Here is a 22,261-nt window from a genome sequence, read left to right as displayed (position 1 = left end):
ATTTCGATTTCATGGGTTCTGGAGATGAAGTAGAGGGTTCTATGGTTCCTAAATTTGAAGTATCTGTCAAGAGTTCTGATAGCGGTTCTTTTGGGACCAATTTCCGTAAATGGAAGCGAATTATGGCAGCTCATCTTCGAGGCATGCACAAAATGGGCCATGTTACTGGAATCACTAAAGCTCCAAGTACTGATGACATTGTTGCCTATACTAAGTGGGACGACGATGATGGTCTTGTCATGTCAGTTTTGTGGAAAGCTATGAATGACGAGATCATTGATTTGGTGGAGGCATGTAACACTGCACAGGCGATCTGGGAGACATTGGAAGGTTTATATACTAATGACTCTGATTTCATTCAGGTTCATGAGTTAATGTGCACAGCTTTGGCAATACAGCAGGATGGACAACCAGTGTCGCACTATTTCACAAAACTCAAAAATATTTGGGCTGAAATTGATGTAAAACGTCCTTGCATGATCAAGAATCACGAGGATATTGTTTGGTACCAAAAGGAGAAGGAGCTTGAACGAGTTCACCATTTCTTGAAAGGTCTTGATGCGAATCATAACAGTGCGGAAGGCGAATTGCTCCGAAAGACCGACCCTCCTAGTCTCCTCACCGCTTTCACATATATCCGTAAGGATGATTCACAACAGGAGAGTCTTCTTCCCACACCCGTCACAGTTTCCAGCCTTACTATTCATGCTCGATCCCCAGCACCACCCCTTCCGCAAGCCACTTCAGCTCCTCTTCATCAGCAAGGACCACCACCAGGCTTCGGGAATTTGCCCCGCCCTCCTTGCTCTTATTGTCATGATACTAACCATACTCGTCCGACAAGTTGGAAATTGTATCCACACCTCAGGCCCAAGAGGCCTAATTATCGTCCCAAAGCGAAAGCAGCTATTCAGTTAGTTCGGGAACCTGATATCTATGGTGTGGTTGGGCATGATCATCATACAGCGGGAAGCGCTCTACCTACCGCATCCATAGCTCGTCGTGGTAAAATTGGTATGGCTTTGAATATTTCTAAGTTGGTTTTGATACATGGATTATTGATTCTGGTGCATCTGATCATATGACTTATGATAAATCTTATTTTACGGTATTGTCTACTCCACCTGTACCCTATGTTACTAATGCTAATGGTCAGTTCATATTACTCCCACCATAGAGCTTCACAATGTGCTATATGTACCCGCTTTATCTCATCATTTGCTCTCTGTTCCCCAATTAAACACTGACGCTAAGTGCTATGTGACATTTTTTCCCATGTATGTGATATTTCAGGATCTTCTCACCGGGGAGTTGGTTGGTCGGGGGTATCTGAGGGGCCGGTTGTTTCATCTGGATCAGACGTATGCCGGAGCAAAACCAGGAGCACAATCTCGGACCGCTTTAATCTCCACTTCTGACAAGCTAAGTGAAGTTTGGTTATGGCATCGTCGCTTAGGGCATCCATCTTTTCGTGTTATGAAACAATATATGCCTACTTTGTTTATTCGTGTCGATGAGTCCATTTTACGTTGTGAGACGTGTGTTTTGGGAAAAAGTCATAGATCTACGTATTCTCCTAGTACTTCTCCCAAACGTATTCTTCCTTTTGAATGAATTCGTTTTGATGTTTGGGGACCCTCCAAAGCTCCTACTGTATCTGGGATGCGGTATTATGTTTTATTTATTGATGATTGTACTCGTCTTTCATGGATTGTTCTTCTCAAAACTAAAAATGAGGTTTTTTCAGCTTTTCAAGCCTTTCATTCCACTGTTAAAACACAATACAATGCCACTATTAGGGTTCTTCGTTCTGATAACGGGGGGGGGGGGGGGAGAATATGTGAATCGTGTCTTTCAGGAATTCTTTCACACACACGGGATTGTTCATCAAACAACGTGTCCTTACACACCTGAGCAAAATGGTGTTTCTGAAAGGAAAAATCGTCATTTACTTGATATGGCTCGGTGTATTCTTTTTAGTGCACATATGCCTACATATCTTTGGGGTGATGCTGTCATCACTTCTGCCCACCTCATTAATCGTCTTCCCTCTCGTGTCCTTCACGGGAAGGTTCCATATGAGGTGCTTGCTTCTCATGTCTCATTACCCTCTTTTCATAATCTTCCTGCCCGTGTTTTCGGTTGTGTTGCTTTTGTCCATCTTCCACATCATCAGCGGTCTAAGTTGGATGCCCGGGCAGTTAAATGTGTGTTTGTTGGGTATGGAGGCCATTAGAAAGGATATCGATGCTATCATCCACCTATCAGGAAGTACTATGTCACTATGGATGTTACTTTCTTTGAAGATATGAGCTATTTTACCTCTTCTGATACTGCTCTTTAGGGGGAGAATTCTTATTTTGAAGAGTTGTATCATGAAGAGGGGGAGCCTAGTGAGCCAGTGACAGGTTCCGTTGAGATTACCAATGTGTCAGCCCCATAGGAACTACCAGAAGATGACAACACAACTACCTCTCATGTCTCCCGTATTACCTCTGACCAATGCTCTCTTGGTACAGAAGATCCTCCTCGTACAGAACCTCACTCATCTGAGGTTAGTCATTCTATTGGGCCTAATACTAGTGAGGATAATAGTAGACAATATGTATTGCCAAATAGGTCTACTCGGGGTCAGCCAACAAAAAAATATGAACCTACCCTTCAGGCTAAAGCTAAGTATCATGTAGCAAATTTTATGTCTACCAAAAGATTGTCTAAGTCATATGAATCATTTATGAATCAAATATCTACTGTATCAGTACCTAACAAAGTGTAGGATGCATTGAGAGATTCAAAATGGAGAAAAACAATGGAAGAAGAGATGGAAGCATTGCAAAAGAACAATACTTGGGAGCTTGTATCTACACCACATGGCAAGAAGACTGTGGGATGTCGCTGGGTGTTTACAGTAAAACATAATCCAGATGGGACAGTGAGCCGATATAAAGCACGCCTAGTAGCAAAGGGATTCACTCAGACATATGACATAGACTATGATGAGACATTCGCACCTGTTGCAAAAATAAACACTATTCGGGTATTACTCTCTTTTGCTGCTAGCTTAAACTGGCCACTTCGACAGTTTGATATTAAGAATGCATTCCTTCATGGAGAACTTACAGAGGAAGTATACATGGATCTTCCGCCCGGATATATGACCACTTCTCCGAGTGACGTTGTGTGCAGATTGAGAAAATCTTTGTATGGTCTTAAACAATCACCTCGTGCTTGGTTTGGAAGATTCTCACAATTTATGAGGAAAATTGGCTACAGACAGAGTAATTCAGACCACACATTATTTCTCAAACATCAACAAGAGAAGGTAACAGCCCTAATTATATATGTTGATGATATGGTAGTTACTGGGAATGATACTGTTGAGGTGGATAGATTAAAAAACAGCTAGCCACAGAGTTTGAGATGAAGGACTTAGGTACACTCAAGTACTTCTTGGGCATTGAGGTAGCCCGGGGAAATGATGGTATTTATCTGTGTCAGAGGAAGTACATTCTTGATCTACTAACAGAAACATGTATGTTGGATTGCAGTCCCATTGATACTCCTATTAAGCAGAACCATCGGTTAGCAGAGTATCCAGATCAAGTGCCGACTGACAAAACTCGTTACCAGAGGCTAGTTGGACGTCTGATTTATTTATCACATACTAGACCAGACGTTGCATATGCAGTAAGTGTAGTGAGTCAGTTCATGCATAATCCCAGTGAGAACCACATGGATGCTGTTGTAAGAATTTTGAGGTAATTGAAGTCAGCTCCAGGAAGAGGAGTAATGTTTTCTAATCACAAAAATATTTTTGAAGTTTGTGGCTTCACAGATGCAGACTGAGCTGGAAATATTACAGATCGGAGATCCACATCAGGGTACTTTACCTTTGTTGGGGGTAATCTTGTTACATGGAATAGTAAGAAACAAAAGGTGGTAGCTCGATCTAGTGCTGAAGCAGAGTACAGAGGTATGGCTCAGGGAGTATGCGAATTGTTATGGCTTAAAAACTTGCTACAAGATTTGGGTATTAAACCTAAAAGTGCTATGCAGCTGTACTGTGACAATAAGGCAGCTATTGATATTTCACAGAATCCTGTACAACATGATCGTACAAAACATGTGGAGGTTGATCGTCATTTTATAAAGGAGAAGCTAGACGCGAAGATCATCAGTTTTCCTTTTGTTCCTACAGAAGAGCAACTTGCCGATATGCTCACAAAAGGAGTATCTAAGAAAGCTTTTTATGACTCACTTGGCAAGTTGGGCATGGTTGATATGTATGCACCAACTTGAGGGGGAGTGTGAGTGGAGAGTAGTAGGTGAGGGAATCACGGTAGTGGAATGTGTAGTGGAGAATGTAGTGGAGATCACTTTATATGCGTATATATAGATGATTATAGTGTAATAATATAAACAAACAAGTCTAATTTCCTCTATAACTTACTCTCACCAGTCCTCAAGTTGCAATGTGAGGCTCTCTTGCTCTCTTCTCTTATCAAGGTCACACCACCGACTCGAGCCAAGCACAACCGAGACTTAATGTTAGGGATGTTACCTTAACTTAGCAGTTCTTTAAGAGAAAAGAGAATCTAAGCTAAACTAGGAAGGAAAATATTCTTGATTGATAGATTGTGGCTCAAAACCTAGCACAAAAGCATAAATAGTGGAGACTGACTATACACGTGTCAGCTGCACAACTAGTTATTGAACCCTAAATACTGAATTGAAAATATAAGAAAGCCCAATACATGTGAAGCAAGATCATGCAGCCCAATTACAGAATACTTTAGTGGGGCCTAGTAGGACAATACTTGGCAGATTCACAACATCCCGACCCCTTTCAAAAACAGCTTGTCCTCAAGCGACAACTGCAGCTATACTCCATTCCGGAAAATCGATCCATCATGTCCTGCGCCATTTCCCAAGTGGCATTCTCGGCTCCGTTGCCCACCCACTACACTAGCCAGTGAGCAGTAGCTGCACCACGGTGCTTGATCATTTGCACATCAAGAAATTTCTCCATGAACCATTTCATGGTTGAGCCATCTCCTACATTAGGCAGATCCAGCTGCACAGAGACATTTGGTCCAAAGTGTTTCTTCAAGAGGGAGACATGGAAACATCATATATTTTAGCTGAAGGCAACTTCAGGCGATAAGCAACACTACCAATACATTCAATCACCTGAAAAGGTCTGTAATATCGAGGGGCAAGTTTGTGAAAAGCGGTCTTCTTCATAGAGTTTTGCTTGTGTGGCTGGCTGGCTGCAACTTGAGGTAAACCATATCACCAACTTCAAAGACCGTTCAGTGCGATGTTTGTCTCGGTAGTTATTTATGCGAGACTGAGCCAGTAACAAGTTCTTCTTGACCAAAGCCAAGATTTCATCTCTGTCAGGCAACTGAGAGTCCACTGTGTCAACGTCAGTAGAGCCAGGGATATAAGATTCTACTGCCTTGAAAGGAGTCATATTGATAACTAAGTGGTATGATGTGTTGTACCACCACTCTGCCCAAGGAATGGATTGAACCCAGTTACGAGGCTTGCTTCTGGTGAAACAGCGAAGGTATTGCTCCAACGTTCGGTTCAAGTTTTCGGTTTGGCCGTCACTTTGGGGGTGATAAGCTGAGGATTTATTAAGTTTCGTTTCCTGGAGGGTCTGAGATTATAGCCGCTGACATTCCATGTAGCCGAAAAATTTCCTGAGCAAACACTTTAGCCAAAGATGAAGCTGTATAGGGATGGGAGAGAAGAATAAAGTGACCAAAGTTTGTGAGCTTGTCCACCACCACCCATATGACTGTCTTACCCTCTGAATTTGACTAAGCCTCGATGAAATCCATACTAATCACATGCCAAGCTTGAGATGTACCGGAATAGGTTGTAGTAGCCCCGGCAGCTTGATGGACTCATAATGTTGTTGTTGGCAAGTTGAGCAGTGAGCTACAAAGCGTTTTACATCCTTTTGCAACAGAGGCCAACATAAAAATTGTGCTCAAACCTTGAGTAAGTACGCGAACGGCCTGCATGCCCACCAGTGAGTCCACTATGAAACTCAGTCAATATTTTGTCCCTCTAATTGTCAGCGGCTGGTACACACAACTCCCTTTGAAAACAGCTGACCATTAACAACTGAGTAATACTTGTGCTTTTTAGTTGCATTTTGCAACTCAAGAATGATTTGAGACAACTCCGAGTCAATCAAACAAGAAGCTTTGATCTCATCAATGTAAGAAGGTAGTGGCTAGGACATACCTGTGTTGGCATTGAGAGTTGGTGAACGTGACATAGCGTCTCAGCTTGGTTGTGCTTTCCTATCTTATACTTTATGGAGTAATCATATCCCATCAGTTTTATAAGGCATTTCTACTGCACCAGTGTTGTTATACGTTGGTTTAAGAAGTGCTCCAACGTCTGGTGGTCCGTGTAGATTGTAAAGTGCCTTCCCAGAAGGTAGGGGTGCCAATGATTCACTGCAGTGACCACAGCTAGCATCTTTTTATCATATGCCGGAGAGAGCTGGATGTCTTTGCAATAGAAATTTACTCATATAAGCCACAGGGTGACCATCTTGAGTCAATACTGCACTGATTCCCTGATCGGAGGCATCGCATTCAAGGCTGAATTCTTGCAAAGTTAGGTAGGGCAAGGACCGGTGTAGATACTAGAGCTTCCTTCAAATTTTCGCGAACTTCTAATTCCAAAAAGCAAAAGACTATTACAAAGTCAATGAAAATAACAATGGTGGTTGGTCATAACAATACTTGAAATCATAAAGTTAGAATAAGCTAAACACGACGAATCAACGTCGGGAGTATCCATTGTAGGGGCCGGAGACTTAGCCTTGGAGGCAAGGGGCTGGGGCTTCATGGAGATATGGTGAGTCTCGATCTCAGGGTCCTCAACCACATGATTCGATTCGGGTTGTAAGAACTTCTTGTAGGTGGAGTATGCCTTGATCATCTCTTTTCTAGCGTTGTAATCGCGATTAAAGTGCTTGAATGAGCCACATTTCAAGCATAGAGACTTGCCATTATCGGATAATTGTTAAGGAGGATCTCAGAATGCCACATTTTAAGCATGGAGACGGCCTGGTTGCCTCCCACCACGAGCATTGTTGCTAGTATGAAACGTTCCTTGATTGATTCTTTTACTTAGGAACTTTCTCATATTTAGACTGTGGCGTAGCAATCTTTTTAGTGTCAACCGGTTGATGAATGCTCGATTACTCGACATCAATATTTAACCCTGAACACATCATAGTAGTATAAAGCAAGAGGGTATCGTTCACAAACCGGGGATCCAGCCAGGGTTTAGGATCACAATACTTACACGAATTCATAAAGGGTTTAAGGTTTGATATAGCTTTTGGATTGAATCATAAAAACAGTAAATAAAACCTAAACTAATATATACATGTGATCAACCAACCAACACATAAACAATCACCAAAACAACTCACATAGAGGGAATCGAACAAGTTCTATAACTTCTTATTGAATCATGCCGAGACATATATTGAGCAACCATGGATGGATCATGCATTTAGGGTTCTAAGCAGTAACCTAAACACATAGACACTTAATACATTCGATCAAAACCAAGCAGCCATAATCGAAATTCTAACATGTTCATCTTAATCATGTAATTCCAAAGCCATGCACATTGAATTCATCAAGTATGTCACTTACTTAACCAACAACCATGCAATTTGAAAATCACATAAACAAGAATAAACATGTTCTTAGCATAAGTCTTTAATCCAACAACCTAAATATCATGCTACAAGCATAGTCATAACACTTAGAAATCGAAAATTGATCATACATACATTCGGCATAAACCAAAAACAGAAATTCATAAAACCAAAACAATTTTCGAATCATCTATATAAATTGAATCAAGTAGCTATTTCATAGACAAAATTGATACAAGATTACTCTAAACAAATCGCAAGCTTCATCCAAGCACAAGAATAAAACTAAAACCGAAATTAAACAAGAGTGAATCATGGTTACACTTTATAAATCAAGCAATCCACAAGTGTAGCCGAGACTTCTATGGATGAAACCTTCTTCACAAGCGTGCTTGAAGGCTATTGATAGGTGGGGAATGATGGAATCGGTTTTAGGATTTCTTGGAATGGTGAAGGATGAATTCGGCAGAGCTATGGCTGTGTTTGTGTATAGGGCTGATGATGTTGCTGAATGGAGAGGCCGGCCTCTATATATAGAGGTTTAGGAAGCCTTCTTGCCGTGCCATAAGGAGATAGAATCCAATTGGGAAACTGAAATCCTCTTTGTTATGGATTTGATTTATGCACTCCATATCCAACTTGATGTAGGAAACCAAGTCCAATAGGGAGATCACTCTAAGGACTGCACGGCAACATCTCTTGGTCCAACTAGGAGTAGCTAGGCCGGCCTCCTCTTCTCCTTCTTCAACTCGAATATGATTTCCTTGTTCAACTAGGAATGCATCTCGGCAACTCTCCTTTCTTTCCAAATATGATTTGTCTTTCCTGAAAAGAAATCGTCGATTAAGGAATAGGAAAGAATGAAAATAGGAAAGTAGAATCATAGTCGAGTAAGGAATCCTAGCTCAATAAGGAGTTCTAACACTTAGCACAATTTCATCATCAAATCATCCAAATTCGAAATAGCTCTACCTAGAACATACACATATCAAATATGAACCTAAAACAACTAAATAAGAAGTAACAAAGCATAAGAATAGGGCATATAAACATTAAGAACGTCACACTTTGTGCTCCTATCAACAACCCCACACTTAGACTTTGCTAGTCCCTTAGCAAACACTAAAAAGAGAAATCAAAACATAAAACAAAAATCAAAACACTAAAACTAACGACACAACACTAATGCCTTCAACATTTTGTCTCAGAGATCTTTAAACTCATAGCATCAAGAATAACACTCAATCGAAATAGATAGGATGAATTCAATGGTTAATAAACATGAAATTTCATTTAACAAGTAAGACATGGCAGAAAAAAAGGTGAAATTAAGCTCAACATGTTCAAAACAAGTTCAAATTCAACTCACAAGGGATATGCACTCGAAATCTTTTCTCTCAAGAACATGGCATATGCTTAAAAGCTTTTCACACACAAGAGTTATGAACATAGAGAAATCGAAAACCTCATGAAAGATACCAATCATATGCACAACTGAACCCAAACCATATGCTTACTCATGAAACAAACTCCACAAATCAAGAGCTACTCATTTTAAGAATCATGCGGATCTTTAGAAAAGGGATAGGTTAGGCTCGGCATGGATATTATTTTTCAGAGTAAAGGAATCACAAAGGTCATCCTCAAGAATTAGCAGAGCAAAACATCCACCTTATGTCGCCATACTCCATAAAACAAGGGCCAAATATCATCATGTTGGACCCATTCTTCACTTTAAACATTGTGAAAACGAACAAAGGCTAAAGTATAATATTATTGAGCCTTCAACAAATACATCACAACTCTAAATTCACAAAAAACATGTATGTATGCCGAGATCATCATTCAATCTTTTCATATTTTTTTCTTTAGCCGTGTATATATATACTTTTTCTCTTCTTCTTTTCACGGCTTCAATACATTTTTCTTTCTTTTCTTTCTCTTTTCACGGCATAACATACATACAATAGCATAACCCCACACTTGAATCAAATCATCACTCCATATTAACATCCACAATCGGCTCTACCAAGCCTCAAAGACAAGGTAGAGATATAACTATACTAAGCAGGGATATAACATGTTGGTAATGAACGAAAAGGCTTAACGTAGGCTCAAAGGGGTTAAAACTAAGGTGTCCCAAGCAGGGCTCAAATATGGATATACGGCTTTTTGGCTTAAAGTGGTGGAAATCCTAAAAAAAATCCAACAATCCTTTTCAAAATCAGAGTATATTATGACATCAAGCTTCGAAAGTTTCACAAAGTAAGTTCTAGCATTCTCTAGTTCATTGCAATTCTATGGCATATGAATTGATCAAAATAGATGTAATGAGGTTATAACGCCAAGAAACGATAGAATAAACTCTCCAAAGAAAGGCACATATATGGCTCGAATCTCACATAGGTTACATGAATTCAAACAAGTAAGGAACATGCTCATTCTGTACCTAAGTTTCAAAATCCTCATCTACTACATGTTCGTACAAAATCTACACATCGATTAACCATCAAATAACAATGAATTTCATTCCAATATCATGATCATCTATCAACCATAAATTCAAAGATCAACTCATCCTAGACAGTTAAAGGCATACCTAGGACTCAAAACAAAAACAAAACAACTAAACAACTTAAAAATCGAAAAACAGAACTAAAATGACACTAAAATTTCGAAAATCAAACACAAAATTTAAACACATAACTTCAAACAATAGAATTCAACGAATGATGTATACCCCACCCCACACTTAAAACTTACATTGCCCTCAATGTACAATATGATAAGCAACGAAAATTAGAAAGAGTTAAGGGGTAAGAAAATGCAAACACTCGTTGATGGCTCCTTCATTGGCTTAAGTTTAGAGTCTATAGCCTAGACTATCTTCAAATCATCACTTGCTTGCCGTAGGATCAAGGAGAGACGTCTCCTCCACATTGTGTTCCACGAAATTGTCATAGTACGGCTTCAAGCGATGTCCATTGACCGTGAATTCCTTTCCATGCACCATGCTTTTGATCTGAATAGCACCAGAAGGAAAAACATTAGTAACAACAAACGGTCCAAGCCACCTAGAACGGAGCTTGCCCGGAAACAATCTAAGTCGAGAATTAAACAAAAGAACTTTCTGCCCAACGACAAAGTGTTTCTTCCTAATCATGCGGTCATGGAATGTCTTAGTCTTCTCCTTGTAAACCATTGCCGAATCATAGGCCTCATTCCGAATCTCTTCAAGCTCATGCAATTGTAGCTTCCTATGTAATCTGGCCTCATCAATATCCATGTTAAAATTCTTCACAGCCCACCATGCACGATGTTCAAGCTCCACGGGAAGATGGCACGCCTTGCCATAGACTAGTCGAAATGGTGACATGCCTAGGGGAGTCTTGTATGCCGTCCTATAGGCCCAAAGAGCATCATCCAATCGTTGAGACCAATCCTTGCGTGATGGTCCAACAGACTTCTCTAAAATTCTCTTGATCTCACGATTAGATAACTCCACTTGTCCACTTGTTTGGGGGTGATAAGGCGTAGCAACCTTATGCTTGATTCCATACTTCTTCAACAACGCCTCAATGGTCCGGTTGCAAAAGTGAGATCCTCCATCACTAATGATAACTCTCGGCATACCAAACCTAGAGAAAATGTTAGAACGAAGGAAATCTGCAACAACTCGAGAATCATTAGTCCGGGTGGCCTTTGCTTCCACCCATTTCGAAACATAGTCCACACAAACGAGTATGTATAAGAAACCATTTGAGCTAGGAAAAGGTCCCATGAAATCAATACCCCAACAATCAAAAATTTCAACATATATAATCGGTGTCATAGGCATTTGATCTCTAGATCCTAAGTTTCCCATGCGTTGGCACCTATCACAAGTCATGCAAAAATGATATGCATCTTTGAAAATCGTAGGCCAAAAGAAACCACATTCTAACACCTTAAGAGCAGTCCTACGTGAACCAAAATGTCCTCCACAAGATTCAGAATGGCAAAACGTAAGTATAGATTGATGTTCATGTTTAGGGACACACCTCCTAATGATTTGATCAACACAATGTTTCCACAAGTATGGTTCATCCCAAACATAATACTTAGCTAATGCCTTGAGTCTATTCTTTTGAGCATGCGATAATGTATCAGGAAATTGCTTAGAAACAAGATAATTGACAATATCTGCATACCATGGCTCACTTACCTCAACTCGAAAGAGTTGCTCGTCCGGAAAGCTCTCTTGGATGGCCTAGGGCTCGGCATCTCTCACCAAACGACTCAAGTGATCCGCCACAACATTGTCACTTCCCTTCTTGTCCTTGATCTCGAGATCAAATTCTTGGAGTAGAAGAATCCATCGAATCAATCTCGGTTTGGCATCCTTCTTTGTCATTAAATACTTCAAAGCTGCATGGTCAGTGTAAACAATAACTTTAGATTGAAGTAAGTAAGAACGAAACTTATCTAGAGCAAAGATCACGGCAAGAAGTTCTTTTTCAGTTGTGGTGTAGTTTTGTTTAGCATCATTGAGCGTTCGTGAGGCATAGTAGATGGCGTAGGGCTGCTTGTCCTTCCTTTGCCCTAGCACGGCTCCAACTGCATAGTTGGAGGCATCACACATCAACTCAAATGGCAAGGACCAATCCGGCGGTGCCATGATTGGTGCTGAAGTTAGAAGCTTCTTCAAGGTCTCGAATGCATGCTTGCAATCATCATCAAAGTGAAATGGGACGTCTTTTTGAAGCAATGAACTCATTGGTCTCGCAATCTTGGAAAAATCCTGGATAAACCTACGATAGAAACCTGCATGTCCAAGAAACGATCGAACATCCCTCACACTTGTGGGGAGGGATAAGTGACGCACAAGATCTATTTTAGACTTATCAACCTCAATTCCTCTAGATGAAACAATATGACCTAAGACAATGCCTTGCGTGACCATAAAGTGACATTTTTCCCAATTCAAAACCAAGTTAGTTTCTTCACAACGTTTGAGCACAAGTTCAACATTTTCTAAGCAAGTTTCGAAATCTTCACCATAGACAGAAAAATCATCCATGAAAACTTCAATTTTAGAACCAATATACTCGGAGAAAATGTGATACATACAACGTTGAAACGTACCTGGGGCGTTGCATAAACCAAAAGGCATGCGACGATAAGCAAACGTACCAAAAGGGCATGTGAACGTAGTCTTCTCTTGATCTTCTTCCGCAACACTTATTTGGTTGTATCCACAATATCCATCAAGGAAACAATAGAAAGAGTGACCAGCTAACCTTTCAAGCATTTGATCAATGAATGGCAATGGCATGTGATCCTTCCTTGTTGTCGCATTGAGCTTCCTATAGTCAATACATACCCTATGTCCGGTCACTGTCCTTTGAGGCACCAATTCGTTGTCCTTGTTCTTCACCACCGTGATGCCTGACTTCTTTGGCACAACTTGAATAGGAGAGATCCACCTACTATCCGAGATGGGGTAGATCACGCCACAATCGTGCAACTTAGTGATTTCATCCTTTACAACTTGCATCATTGGTGGATGAAGGCGTCTCTGACCTTCCTTGGTTGGTTTGGCACCATCTTCTAGCAATATTCGATGCACACACATGGTAGGGCTGATCCCCTTGATGTCGGCTAAGGTCCATCCTATTGCCGTCTTGTGTCTCTTCAACACTTCAATCAATCTCTCTTCTTGCTCCTCATTTAGTGCAGATGATATGATCACGGGCAATGTATCCTCTTCCCCTAGAAACGCATACTTCAAGTGGTCCGGAAGAACCTTAAGATCAAGCTTTGGAGCTTGCACCACAGAAGGAAGATTCTTGTTAGTAGTTAAGAGAATTCGACTAGGAGAGACAAAGCTTACCTCACGTGCAACCTCAAGAGAGGTCACGTTTTCATGAATGAAGGATGGCACGGCATCCTTAGCTTCTAGCACCGAAATGTTTGAGCTATCACTTGTAAATCCGGCCCCTTGGGCAATGGTGAGTGCCAACTCGTCATTTGTCAAGGTATCTAGATAGTTATCTGCAAGGGAATCAAGTATGTCAACTGAAAAACAATCACTTAACTCCGAAAGAGGATACCTCATAGCTTCAAAGATGTTGAAGCTAATCACTTCACCATCGAACTCAAAGGTGAGTGATCCACTAAACACATCGATTTTTGTTCTTGCAGTCCTCATGAAGGGGCGGCCCAACAAGATAGGGACCTCCTTGTCATCTGCCTCCGTTGGTTCCATGTCTATGACATAGAAGTCGGCAGGAAAGATCAAGCTCGAAACCTGCACAAGAACATCTTCAACATAGCCCAAAGGGACTTTGTTGGAACAATCAGCCAATCGAATCACAACATTATCACGTTTCAAATCACCTAGCCCTAGGTTCTCATAGATATAGTGCGGCATTACATTGATAGATGCACCTAAGTCTAACATTATCTTTTCAAATGTCATGTTTCCAATTGTACAAGGGATAGAAAAACTCCCTGGATCCTTGAGCTTTGGTGGTAGCTTCCTTTGGAGCACGGCAGAAACCGTCTCACTCATTGTAACAACCTCCTTCTCTCGAGTCATCCTCTTGTTGGTGCACAATTCTTTCAAAAACTTAGCATACTTAGGATTTTGTTGTATGCATTCAATAAGAGGCATGTTCACTTCCACCTTCTTGAAAATGTCGAGCATGGCTTGATCAGAGTCATCCTTCTTTTGCTTTGCAAATCTACTAGGGAAGGGAACACGAGGAAGATCATTAGTTGAAACCAAACCACTAGAGTTAGGATCCTTACCTTTGTCATGCACGGCATGATCTTCTTTTGGTAGAGGCACGGCATCATTGGCTTTAGAGGAGGCAGGGTCCTTCTCTAAGTCTTTGACATTGCAATTCTCGGCCTCCTTACCTTTAGAAGGCACGGCCTTCTTGTGTTGCTGCAATGGAGCATCCAAGATCCGCCCACTTCTTGTCACCATGGCCTTCACGTTCGGATTAGGCTCAGTTTGGCTTGGCAGCTTCCCTCCTTCATGGATCTTGCCCATGAAATCGATCACTTGGCCCATCTGCTTCTTAAGCTCGGTTATATCCTTAGAATGAGCTTGTTGACCTGTAACTAAAGCTTGAGTAGCAGAGTTTAGATTTTGTTGCCCTTGAGCAAGAGACTTCAAAAGTTCATCATAATTAGGTGAAGATGCATTATTCGAACCATGAACATTAGAGTTAAAGGGAGCAGAACCTTGAGGTACCTGAGACCTCACAAACAAACCTGAAGGACGAGGTCCTTGACCTTGAGCATTGGATGGTTGAGCATTGGATGGTTGAGCATTGTTGCTCCAACGAAAATTTGGATGATCTCTAAGTCCAGGGTTGTATGTGTTCGAGTATGGATCGTACCTAGGCCTTTGTTGCCCCATAAAGTTCAACTCTTCTTCAGTCATTGCACCATTTGGACAATTGTCAGTAGTGTGATCCTTTCGTGCATCAACATCATACACCCCACGGCTCTTGCTTCCTCTCTTCTCCTTGGAACTAAATTGGCGATTGTTGTCAGCCAAGTCATCAATCAAGGTGTAAGCTTCTTGACCGGTTTTGTTCATGAATGTGCAGCCACATGCCGAGTCTACCATGCTCTTATTGGTGGTGTCGAGTCCTTCATAGAAGAATTGCACCAAGTCATCCAACGAAATACCATGGTGAGGGCACTTCCTTTGTAGTTCCTGAAATTCCTCCCAAGCCTCATAGAGTGAATCACCATCTTTTTGAGTGAAGTTCTGAATCTCCCTCCTAAGTCTTTTCGTGAGTTGAGCAGGGAAGAATTGCTTCAAGAACCTCCTAGTCATTTCGTCCCATGTAGTGATGATTCCTGCAGGCAAAGAATATAACCAACGTTTAGCATCATCCTTAAGGGTAAATGGGAACAAAAGCAACCTCAAGCCTTCTTGAGAAAGATGATGAATCGATTGGAGCTTGCAAATGTCCAAGAACTCCCTAAGGTGAACATTAGGGTCTTCCATTGAAGAACCAGAGTACTTGGGCAGCTGCCCAAGCAATTGAACGGGAATGGAGAAGTTAGCTTCATCAGGTGCAGTGAAAGCAATGCATGAAGGTGATTCCGGGGTGGTAGGAATGAATGCATTCTTAAGTGCCATTGGAGCACCAACAGGAATTATGTCACGGCCCGCAATTGTGTCTAAGTCTGAATTGAAGACGAAGGGAAAGGACAGATCTTCCTCTTCCTCTGATCTAGGTGAAGAGTTTAAGATTGAATTGCTTGGAGATGTTTCGAAATTCACAGGTCTACTTATGAAAGAGTTGTTTAAATCTCTAAGTGCTTGAATTCGATCCTTGAGCTCTTGTGTCTTCTTAGAAAATTCGGACATGCATAGTACCTGTTGTACGAAAGATAACGAGTTAGCATTGAAGAATACATGATGGATACATAAAATTCGTGCCTTCCCTTAGTCATACACACGCACACTTATGGGGAGGGACACGGCAACTATGTCAGGTTTACAAGTGTTAGTTCTTTACGTTTTCACAAGTTCATACAATTCACAAGTTCTTTTTGCTATTTCAATGATCGAACGATCGATTGATTCTAAGTTGTAAATCAAGGTGGACGTGCGGCCTAAGTATGGATGCCTAGACACAAGATCAAGTCTTTGTTTCAGAAGGCCTTTAGCTCAATCAGAGATAGTGAACATGGTAGGACTCATTTGTTGAACTACGGAGAGCGAACTCCCTATCGACTCCATCACCGAGATGTATGTCAATCAGTAGTTCTCTGAGATCCAATTTTGGTCCCATGCACCAGAGTAATAAAAGAGCGTGCCCCTTACTCAGCTGGACTTAACCTCATGTGTTAGACAAATCTCCAAGTGTTAATAAAAGCCGCCCTCGACCTCATGCAAACTCGAGAGCTAGCATGAAGGGTTAAGGCTAATATTAACAAAAGGGACTTTACATATTCCGTTCGATTTACAACCTACAACAATCATTCACTCAAGCACCAAAACAACAACCTAAGATACGTTACTATATGTTACACGAAATAAGAATAAGAATAAGAATATACAAATGTACAATATTCACAATGAATTCGTAGTAAAAGTTAGGGATCCATCTCTAATGGATCCCCGGCAACGGCGCCATTTGATGAATGCTCGATTACTCGACATCAATATTTAACCCTGAACACATCATAGTAGTATAAAGCAAGAGGGTATCGTTCACAAACCGGGGATCCAGCCAGGGTTTAGGATCACAATACTTACACGAATTCATAAAGGGTTTAAGGTTTGATATAGCTTTTGGATTGAATCATAAAAACAGTAAATAAAACCTAAACTAATATATACATGTGATCAACCAACCAACACATAAACAATCACCAAAACAACTCACATAGAGGGAATCGAACAAGTTCTATAACTTCTTATTAAATCATGCCGAGACATATATTGAGCAACCATGGATGGATCATGCATTTAGGGTTCTAAGCAGTAACCTAAACACATAGACACTTAATACATTCGATCAAAACCAAGCAGCCATAATCGAAATTCTAACATGTTCATCTTAATCATGTAATTCCAAAGCCATGCACATTGAATTCATCAAGTATGTCACTTACTTAACCAACAACCATGCAATTCGAAAATCACATAAACAAGAATAAACATGTTCTTAGCATAAGTCTTTAATCCAACAACCTAAATATCATGCTACAAGCATAGTCATAACACTTAGAAATCGAAAATTGATCATACATACATTCGGCAGAAACCAAAAACAGAAATTCATAAAACCAAAACAATTTTCGAATCATCTATATAAATTGAATCAAGTAGCTATTTCATAGACAAAATTGATACAAGATTACTCTAAACAAATCGCAAGCTTCATCCAAGCACAAGAATAAAACCAAAACCGAAATTAAACAAGAGTGAATCATGGTTACACTTTATAAATCAAGCAATCCACAAGTGTAGCCGAGACTTCTATGGATGAAACCTTCTTCACAAGCGTGCTTGAAGGCTATTGATAGGTGGGGAATGATGGAATCAGTTTTAGGATTTCTTGGAATGGTGAAGGATGAATTCGGCAGAGCTATGGCTGTGTTTGTGTATAGGGCTGATGATGTTGCTGAATGGAGAGGCCGGCCTCTATATATAGAGGTTTAGGAAGCCTTCTTGCCGTGCCATAAGGAGATAGAATCCAATTGGGAAACTGAAATCCTCTTTGTTATGGATTTGATTTATGCACTCCATATCCAACTTGATGTAGGAAACCAAGTCCAATAGGGAGATCACTCTAAGGACTGCACGGCAACATCTCTTGGTCCAACTAGGAGTAGCTAGGCCGGCCTCCTCTTCTCCTTCTTCAACTCGAATATGATTTCCTTGTTCAACTAGGAATGCATCTCGGCAACTCTCCTTTCTTTCCAAATATGATTTGTCTTTCCTGAAAAGAAATCGTCGATTAAGGAATAGGAAAGAATGAAAATAGGAAAGTAGAATCATAGTCGAGTAAGGAATCCTAGCTCAATAAGGAGTTCTAACACTTAGCACAATTTCATCATCAAATCATCCAAATTCGAAATAGCTCTACCTAGAACATACACATATCAAATATGAACCTAAAACAACTAAATAAGAAGTAACAAAGCATAAGAATAGGGCATATAAACATTAAGAACGTCACACTTTGTGCTCCTATCACCGGTCTATTGTTATTGTTGAGGAGGATCTCAGAATGCCTCTCCTTCTTTGCCAAAGTCGGCGAAAGTCCGGATCTTCTGTTCCTCTACATGAGTGTGGTACGTATGAGCTTGAACCTCATAGTGGATTGGAAATGTGTCTAATGTCTTATTTAGAAGATCTAGGTTGGTCTTGATGACACCAACGGTGCCAAGATCGGATTGCACGCATAGTATATCCTGATTGAAGTCATCCATTCTCTTAGAGTCCAATAGATGGATGTGATCTCATCTAACGGTCAATTCAGGGTGAAGCTTATTATGAACGTTGTTGTACCGCAAGTGTAGTTTGTCTTATAATTCTTTAGGATCTTTTACGTTCTTGAGAGTTGCATGGATGTGATGTCTCATGAAGATGAGAGCTTGAGTCTTGGTCACAGGTGGGAAATTAGCAGGAGGGTCGGCAAACATGCCTTGGATCCCTCAGCTCTTGAAAGCGAGCTCCATGTCGGAAACCCAGCGGTGGTATTCCTTGCCTTCTATATCAAGAAGGCCAAACTCCGGTCGCGATAGCGATGACATCTACAAAACGAATACGGAATCGATTAGATTCAAGTATAACAAGAATTAGAAGGGGTGACGTATATGGTCACAAGAAAAATCGATGCAAACGGCGATACTCACGATCGCACCCAAAACAGCGGTGCACTCAGGCTACCACACGAAATCGATTAACTACTCTTTCAAAACAAAGTGACTCCGCCAGGACTGTCACTCGAAAAACATCGACCAAAGAGAAGATTGGCGAGTGGGAGATAAAAAAATGATTTCTAGGCCTCTAAAAGTTTATGGTTTTTAGAGCAAAGTGTGTGATAACCTAATGCATGATGAAATAACTGTAACTTTATTGAATGATATTGAGGCCTATATATATGCATTACAAAACCACAATCCCGTAGGATTCGGAGTCCTAATCTATTACAGAGATGCTAATCTATCTCTAACAGGAAACCTAACAAGGCTAAGACACACACAATGGTAGAATAGTAATTCTCCCGAAACATATCTCACTTTTTCAAAGACATTTTTTTACTTTTTGTTTATGCACCACAATGTTAGATTTATCACGGATACCGTTGTTCAAAATATTATGTTGTCCGATGTATTAATTTATTTTATTTAATAATAATTAAATGAATAAAATTCTTCAATGAAATCTTCATAAATGTAAAAATTATTATATAAATTATGCCATTAATTTATATATTTGATGAGGTCTATATGAATACTCAAATTTCTATTATCTTACAAATATAGCCAAATATTAATTTAGTCCCTTAGTCCCGAGTCGGAACCGGTAAAAAATATTATTTTAGTAAGATTATTAATTAATGAAATATTAATTTAACGAGGTTCTACTATAATCTTATTTTATTGACGTTGAAAATTTCTATAAAAGTTCTTGGAACAATATCCTCCAGCAGTAAACTGTATATCGACCAACAAAACGGGATCCAAATTTAAAAACGATTGAGTTTGAGTAATCACTACAACTTGAAACCAAGGAGAATGAATGCTGCACTCTACCTTAGACTACTTTAAGGTAAGAATCATCTTTGTATAACTTAGTTTATAATTTACACTTCCCCAAATCGTAGGGTCATGTGATGTTTACAAATTACAATTTCCGATCACCTACAAAGCATGACCAAATCTTCAATTCTTTGGATGGACATGCATACCTCAAACACTTGTGTTCATTGTACATTTACAAAGTATGTGAAGATAAATAATAAATTGAAAAATAAAAAAGTTATCACTTTCTTCCCTCTTCCGCCATGCGAAATAATCACTTAATCATTCACAATTTTCAGAGAAATATAGGCCAGACTTGCCTTTATTGAGCTGATGTACATATCTATTGTCCTTTATTACCTCCCGGCTACTCGGTAGAAACCTTATTTCAAAGAAACAAACGACCCATCATGTAGAGGAAAATGATGAGGGATTATCTGAGGATTACTGATCGATCTATCCTGGCCACTTTGATCAAAGGATATGAAGGAATTGCCATTGTTACAATACTGAACAAGTGCCACATTGTGCTCACTTTGTCCCTTCATTAATTTCACAGAGTTATTATTGAAATCCTTCATACCTGAGTTACCACACTGTCTAGGTTGTGTTTGGTAGAACACTTTGGAAACCACAAGCTCTCCATCTTTCTCTTCTTCATTGTTGCCAAGGTGGTACTGGTGCATTACCCAGTTGGTTTTCTCAGGCTTTCTTTGCTTCCCATAGTTAGTGTAGAGCACAAGTATCTTTTTGTACCCTTTCACTTTGCCACCAACAAATACTGGTCTGGTCTTGCCTGTCTTGTGCCATCGCGTCTCACCTCCCTCGCCGCTGCTATCCCTATCGGTGTGCACCTTTCTTCTTTTCCTAGATCCTGTTGTGTAAGCCTTGGAAGGTCGATGGAAGAAATGGCGTACCAGCCCATCTTTGCTAACTCCTGCATGTTCATTTATAATCCAGTATCATGACAGGGTACGTATATATAATTATGTATAAAGATTATTCCTTCTATATATATCATTAATTATCTGATCATCTATATATATCACAAGAAAATCAGTAAACCCGAGCCATGAGGATATACCTGGCAACTTATGTGGATGAGTGTAGCAAATTCCATTCTCTCCTTCAATTGTAGGGATGAACTGATCTATCAGAGGATGATGGTGGAGCTTATTACCTACAGCGATATCAATACTGCTCCACACCTTTCCCTCCAAATGTTGAAGCACCTCTTGATCCGTAGGATCAAACTTGACTCCGGCTGGCAGCCCCGGCAAGTTTTGAATTCCGGCCTATAATTAACATATAAGATATACTTTGATCCACATTATACTAAGTGCAGACGTGCACAGAGAAAATTTGAAAATTAAGAAGGGACATTAAACCTGTTGCTGATATTTGATCTGATAACCACACGAAGGGCATGTTCTGATGGTTAGGTCATCTTTGGCATTGATTATTTGGTCTTCCTGACCAAGATCATTGCAGTGAGTCATTTCTCTTGTTTGTTTCCACAGTTATATGCACTACTCCAAATTTAGAATAATCTAAGAAGGAAAGGAGTATGGTTGCGGTTAGACTTGGAATTAATAGAAGGGGAAAAAAAGGAAAGATAAGCAGAATTGTTTCTTGTGAAGCCTGTCGTCCCTTATTGGCAGCTAGCAGATGCTTAATTATTCTGCTTCAAGGTTTGGGGAGAATCAAATTCCTATTCACTTTTTCTCCTTTGCATGCATACTTGATTTAGTTGAATATTACTCCATAGCTCCCTGCTTGCTCCTGTAATAGTGAGAATTAGAGGAGAAAGATCATAGACAGAGAGAAAGAGAGAGAACAATCTGAAATAAATAATGAACGAATAGAAAGAAGCATTTCTATCAGATTAATACAGTAAATTTGAAGAAAGGAAGGGGAAACGACATAGGGTTTGCTTGCATCCAAAGTTTTGTTGTTCTAGTGTGTGTATAACATGAAAACTTGTAGGAGGATAAATGTACTTCTCTGGGTCCTTATTTACACTGTGTAAAGGCAAAGTGAGCTTTAATTTGTTAAAAACTTATATCTGGTATATATACGTATATTAAAGAAACAACTAAAGATGGGTGTGGAGTTGAGTGGAAATGGGGCAACCAAATGTCTGATAGCTAGAGAGAATGAGAACAGAAAGAAGATTCAGCTCCTATGTCAACCTAGAGTGAAATTGAAGGAAAAGTTAAGCAAAGAAAACCAAAACAATACCAAGCATCCAAACATGTACGTAAGGCCACAATAAATTACAAATGTCAT

At 40.1% G+C, this 22,261-nt stretch overlaps 1 protein-coding gene and 1 non-coding gene across 2 annotated transcripts; one reads left to right on the top strand and one right to left on the bottom strand.

The window, feature by feature from the left end:
• The first annotated feature begins 15,384 nt into the window (after positions 1-15,384).
• LOC126801333 (small nucleolar RNA R71) lies at positions 15,385-15,491 on the top strand. The gene has a single exon (XR_007672824.1). It is a non-coding gene; the product is annotated as a small nucleolar RNA R71 (small nucleolar RNA).
• Positions 15,492-20,096: 4,605 nt separating this feature from the next.
• Positions 20,097-21,850, bottom strand: LOC126799420 (NAC domain-containing protein 73-like). Its single transcript, XM_050526623.1, has 3 exons — positions 21,361-21,850; positions 21,057-21,267; positions 20,097-20,909 (listed from the first exon to the last, which is right to left on the bottom strand). The coding sequence occupies exons 1-3, from the start codon at positions 21,469-21,471 to the stop codon at positions 20,356-20,358; spliced, it is 876 nt and encodes a 291-aa protein (XP_050382580.1). The 5' UTR covers positions 21,472-21,850; the 3' UTR covers positions 20,097-20,355.
• Between the last annotated feature and the right edge of the window lie 411 nt (positions 21,851-22,261).

The sequence above is a fragment of the Argentina anserina genome, chromosome 6 (assembly GCF_933775445.1).
Source record: "Argentina anserina chromosome 6, drPotAnse1.1, whole genome shotgun sequence".
NCBI lineage: Eukaryota > Viridiplantae > Streptophyta > Magnoliopsida > Rosales > Rosaceae > Argentina > Argentina anserina.
Note: the sequence above shows the minus strand (reverse complement) of the source record. Positions and strands in the feature narration are given on the sequence as shown.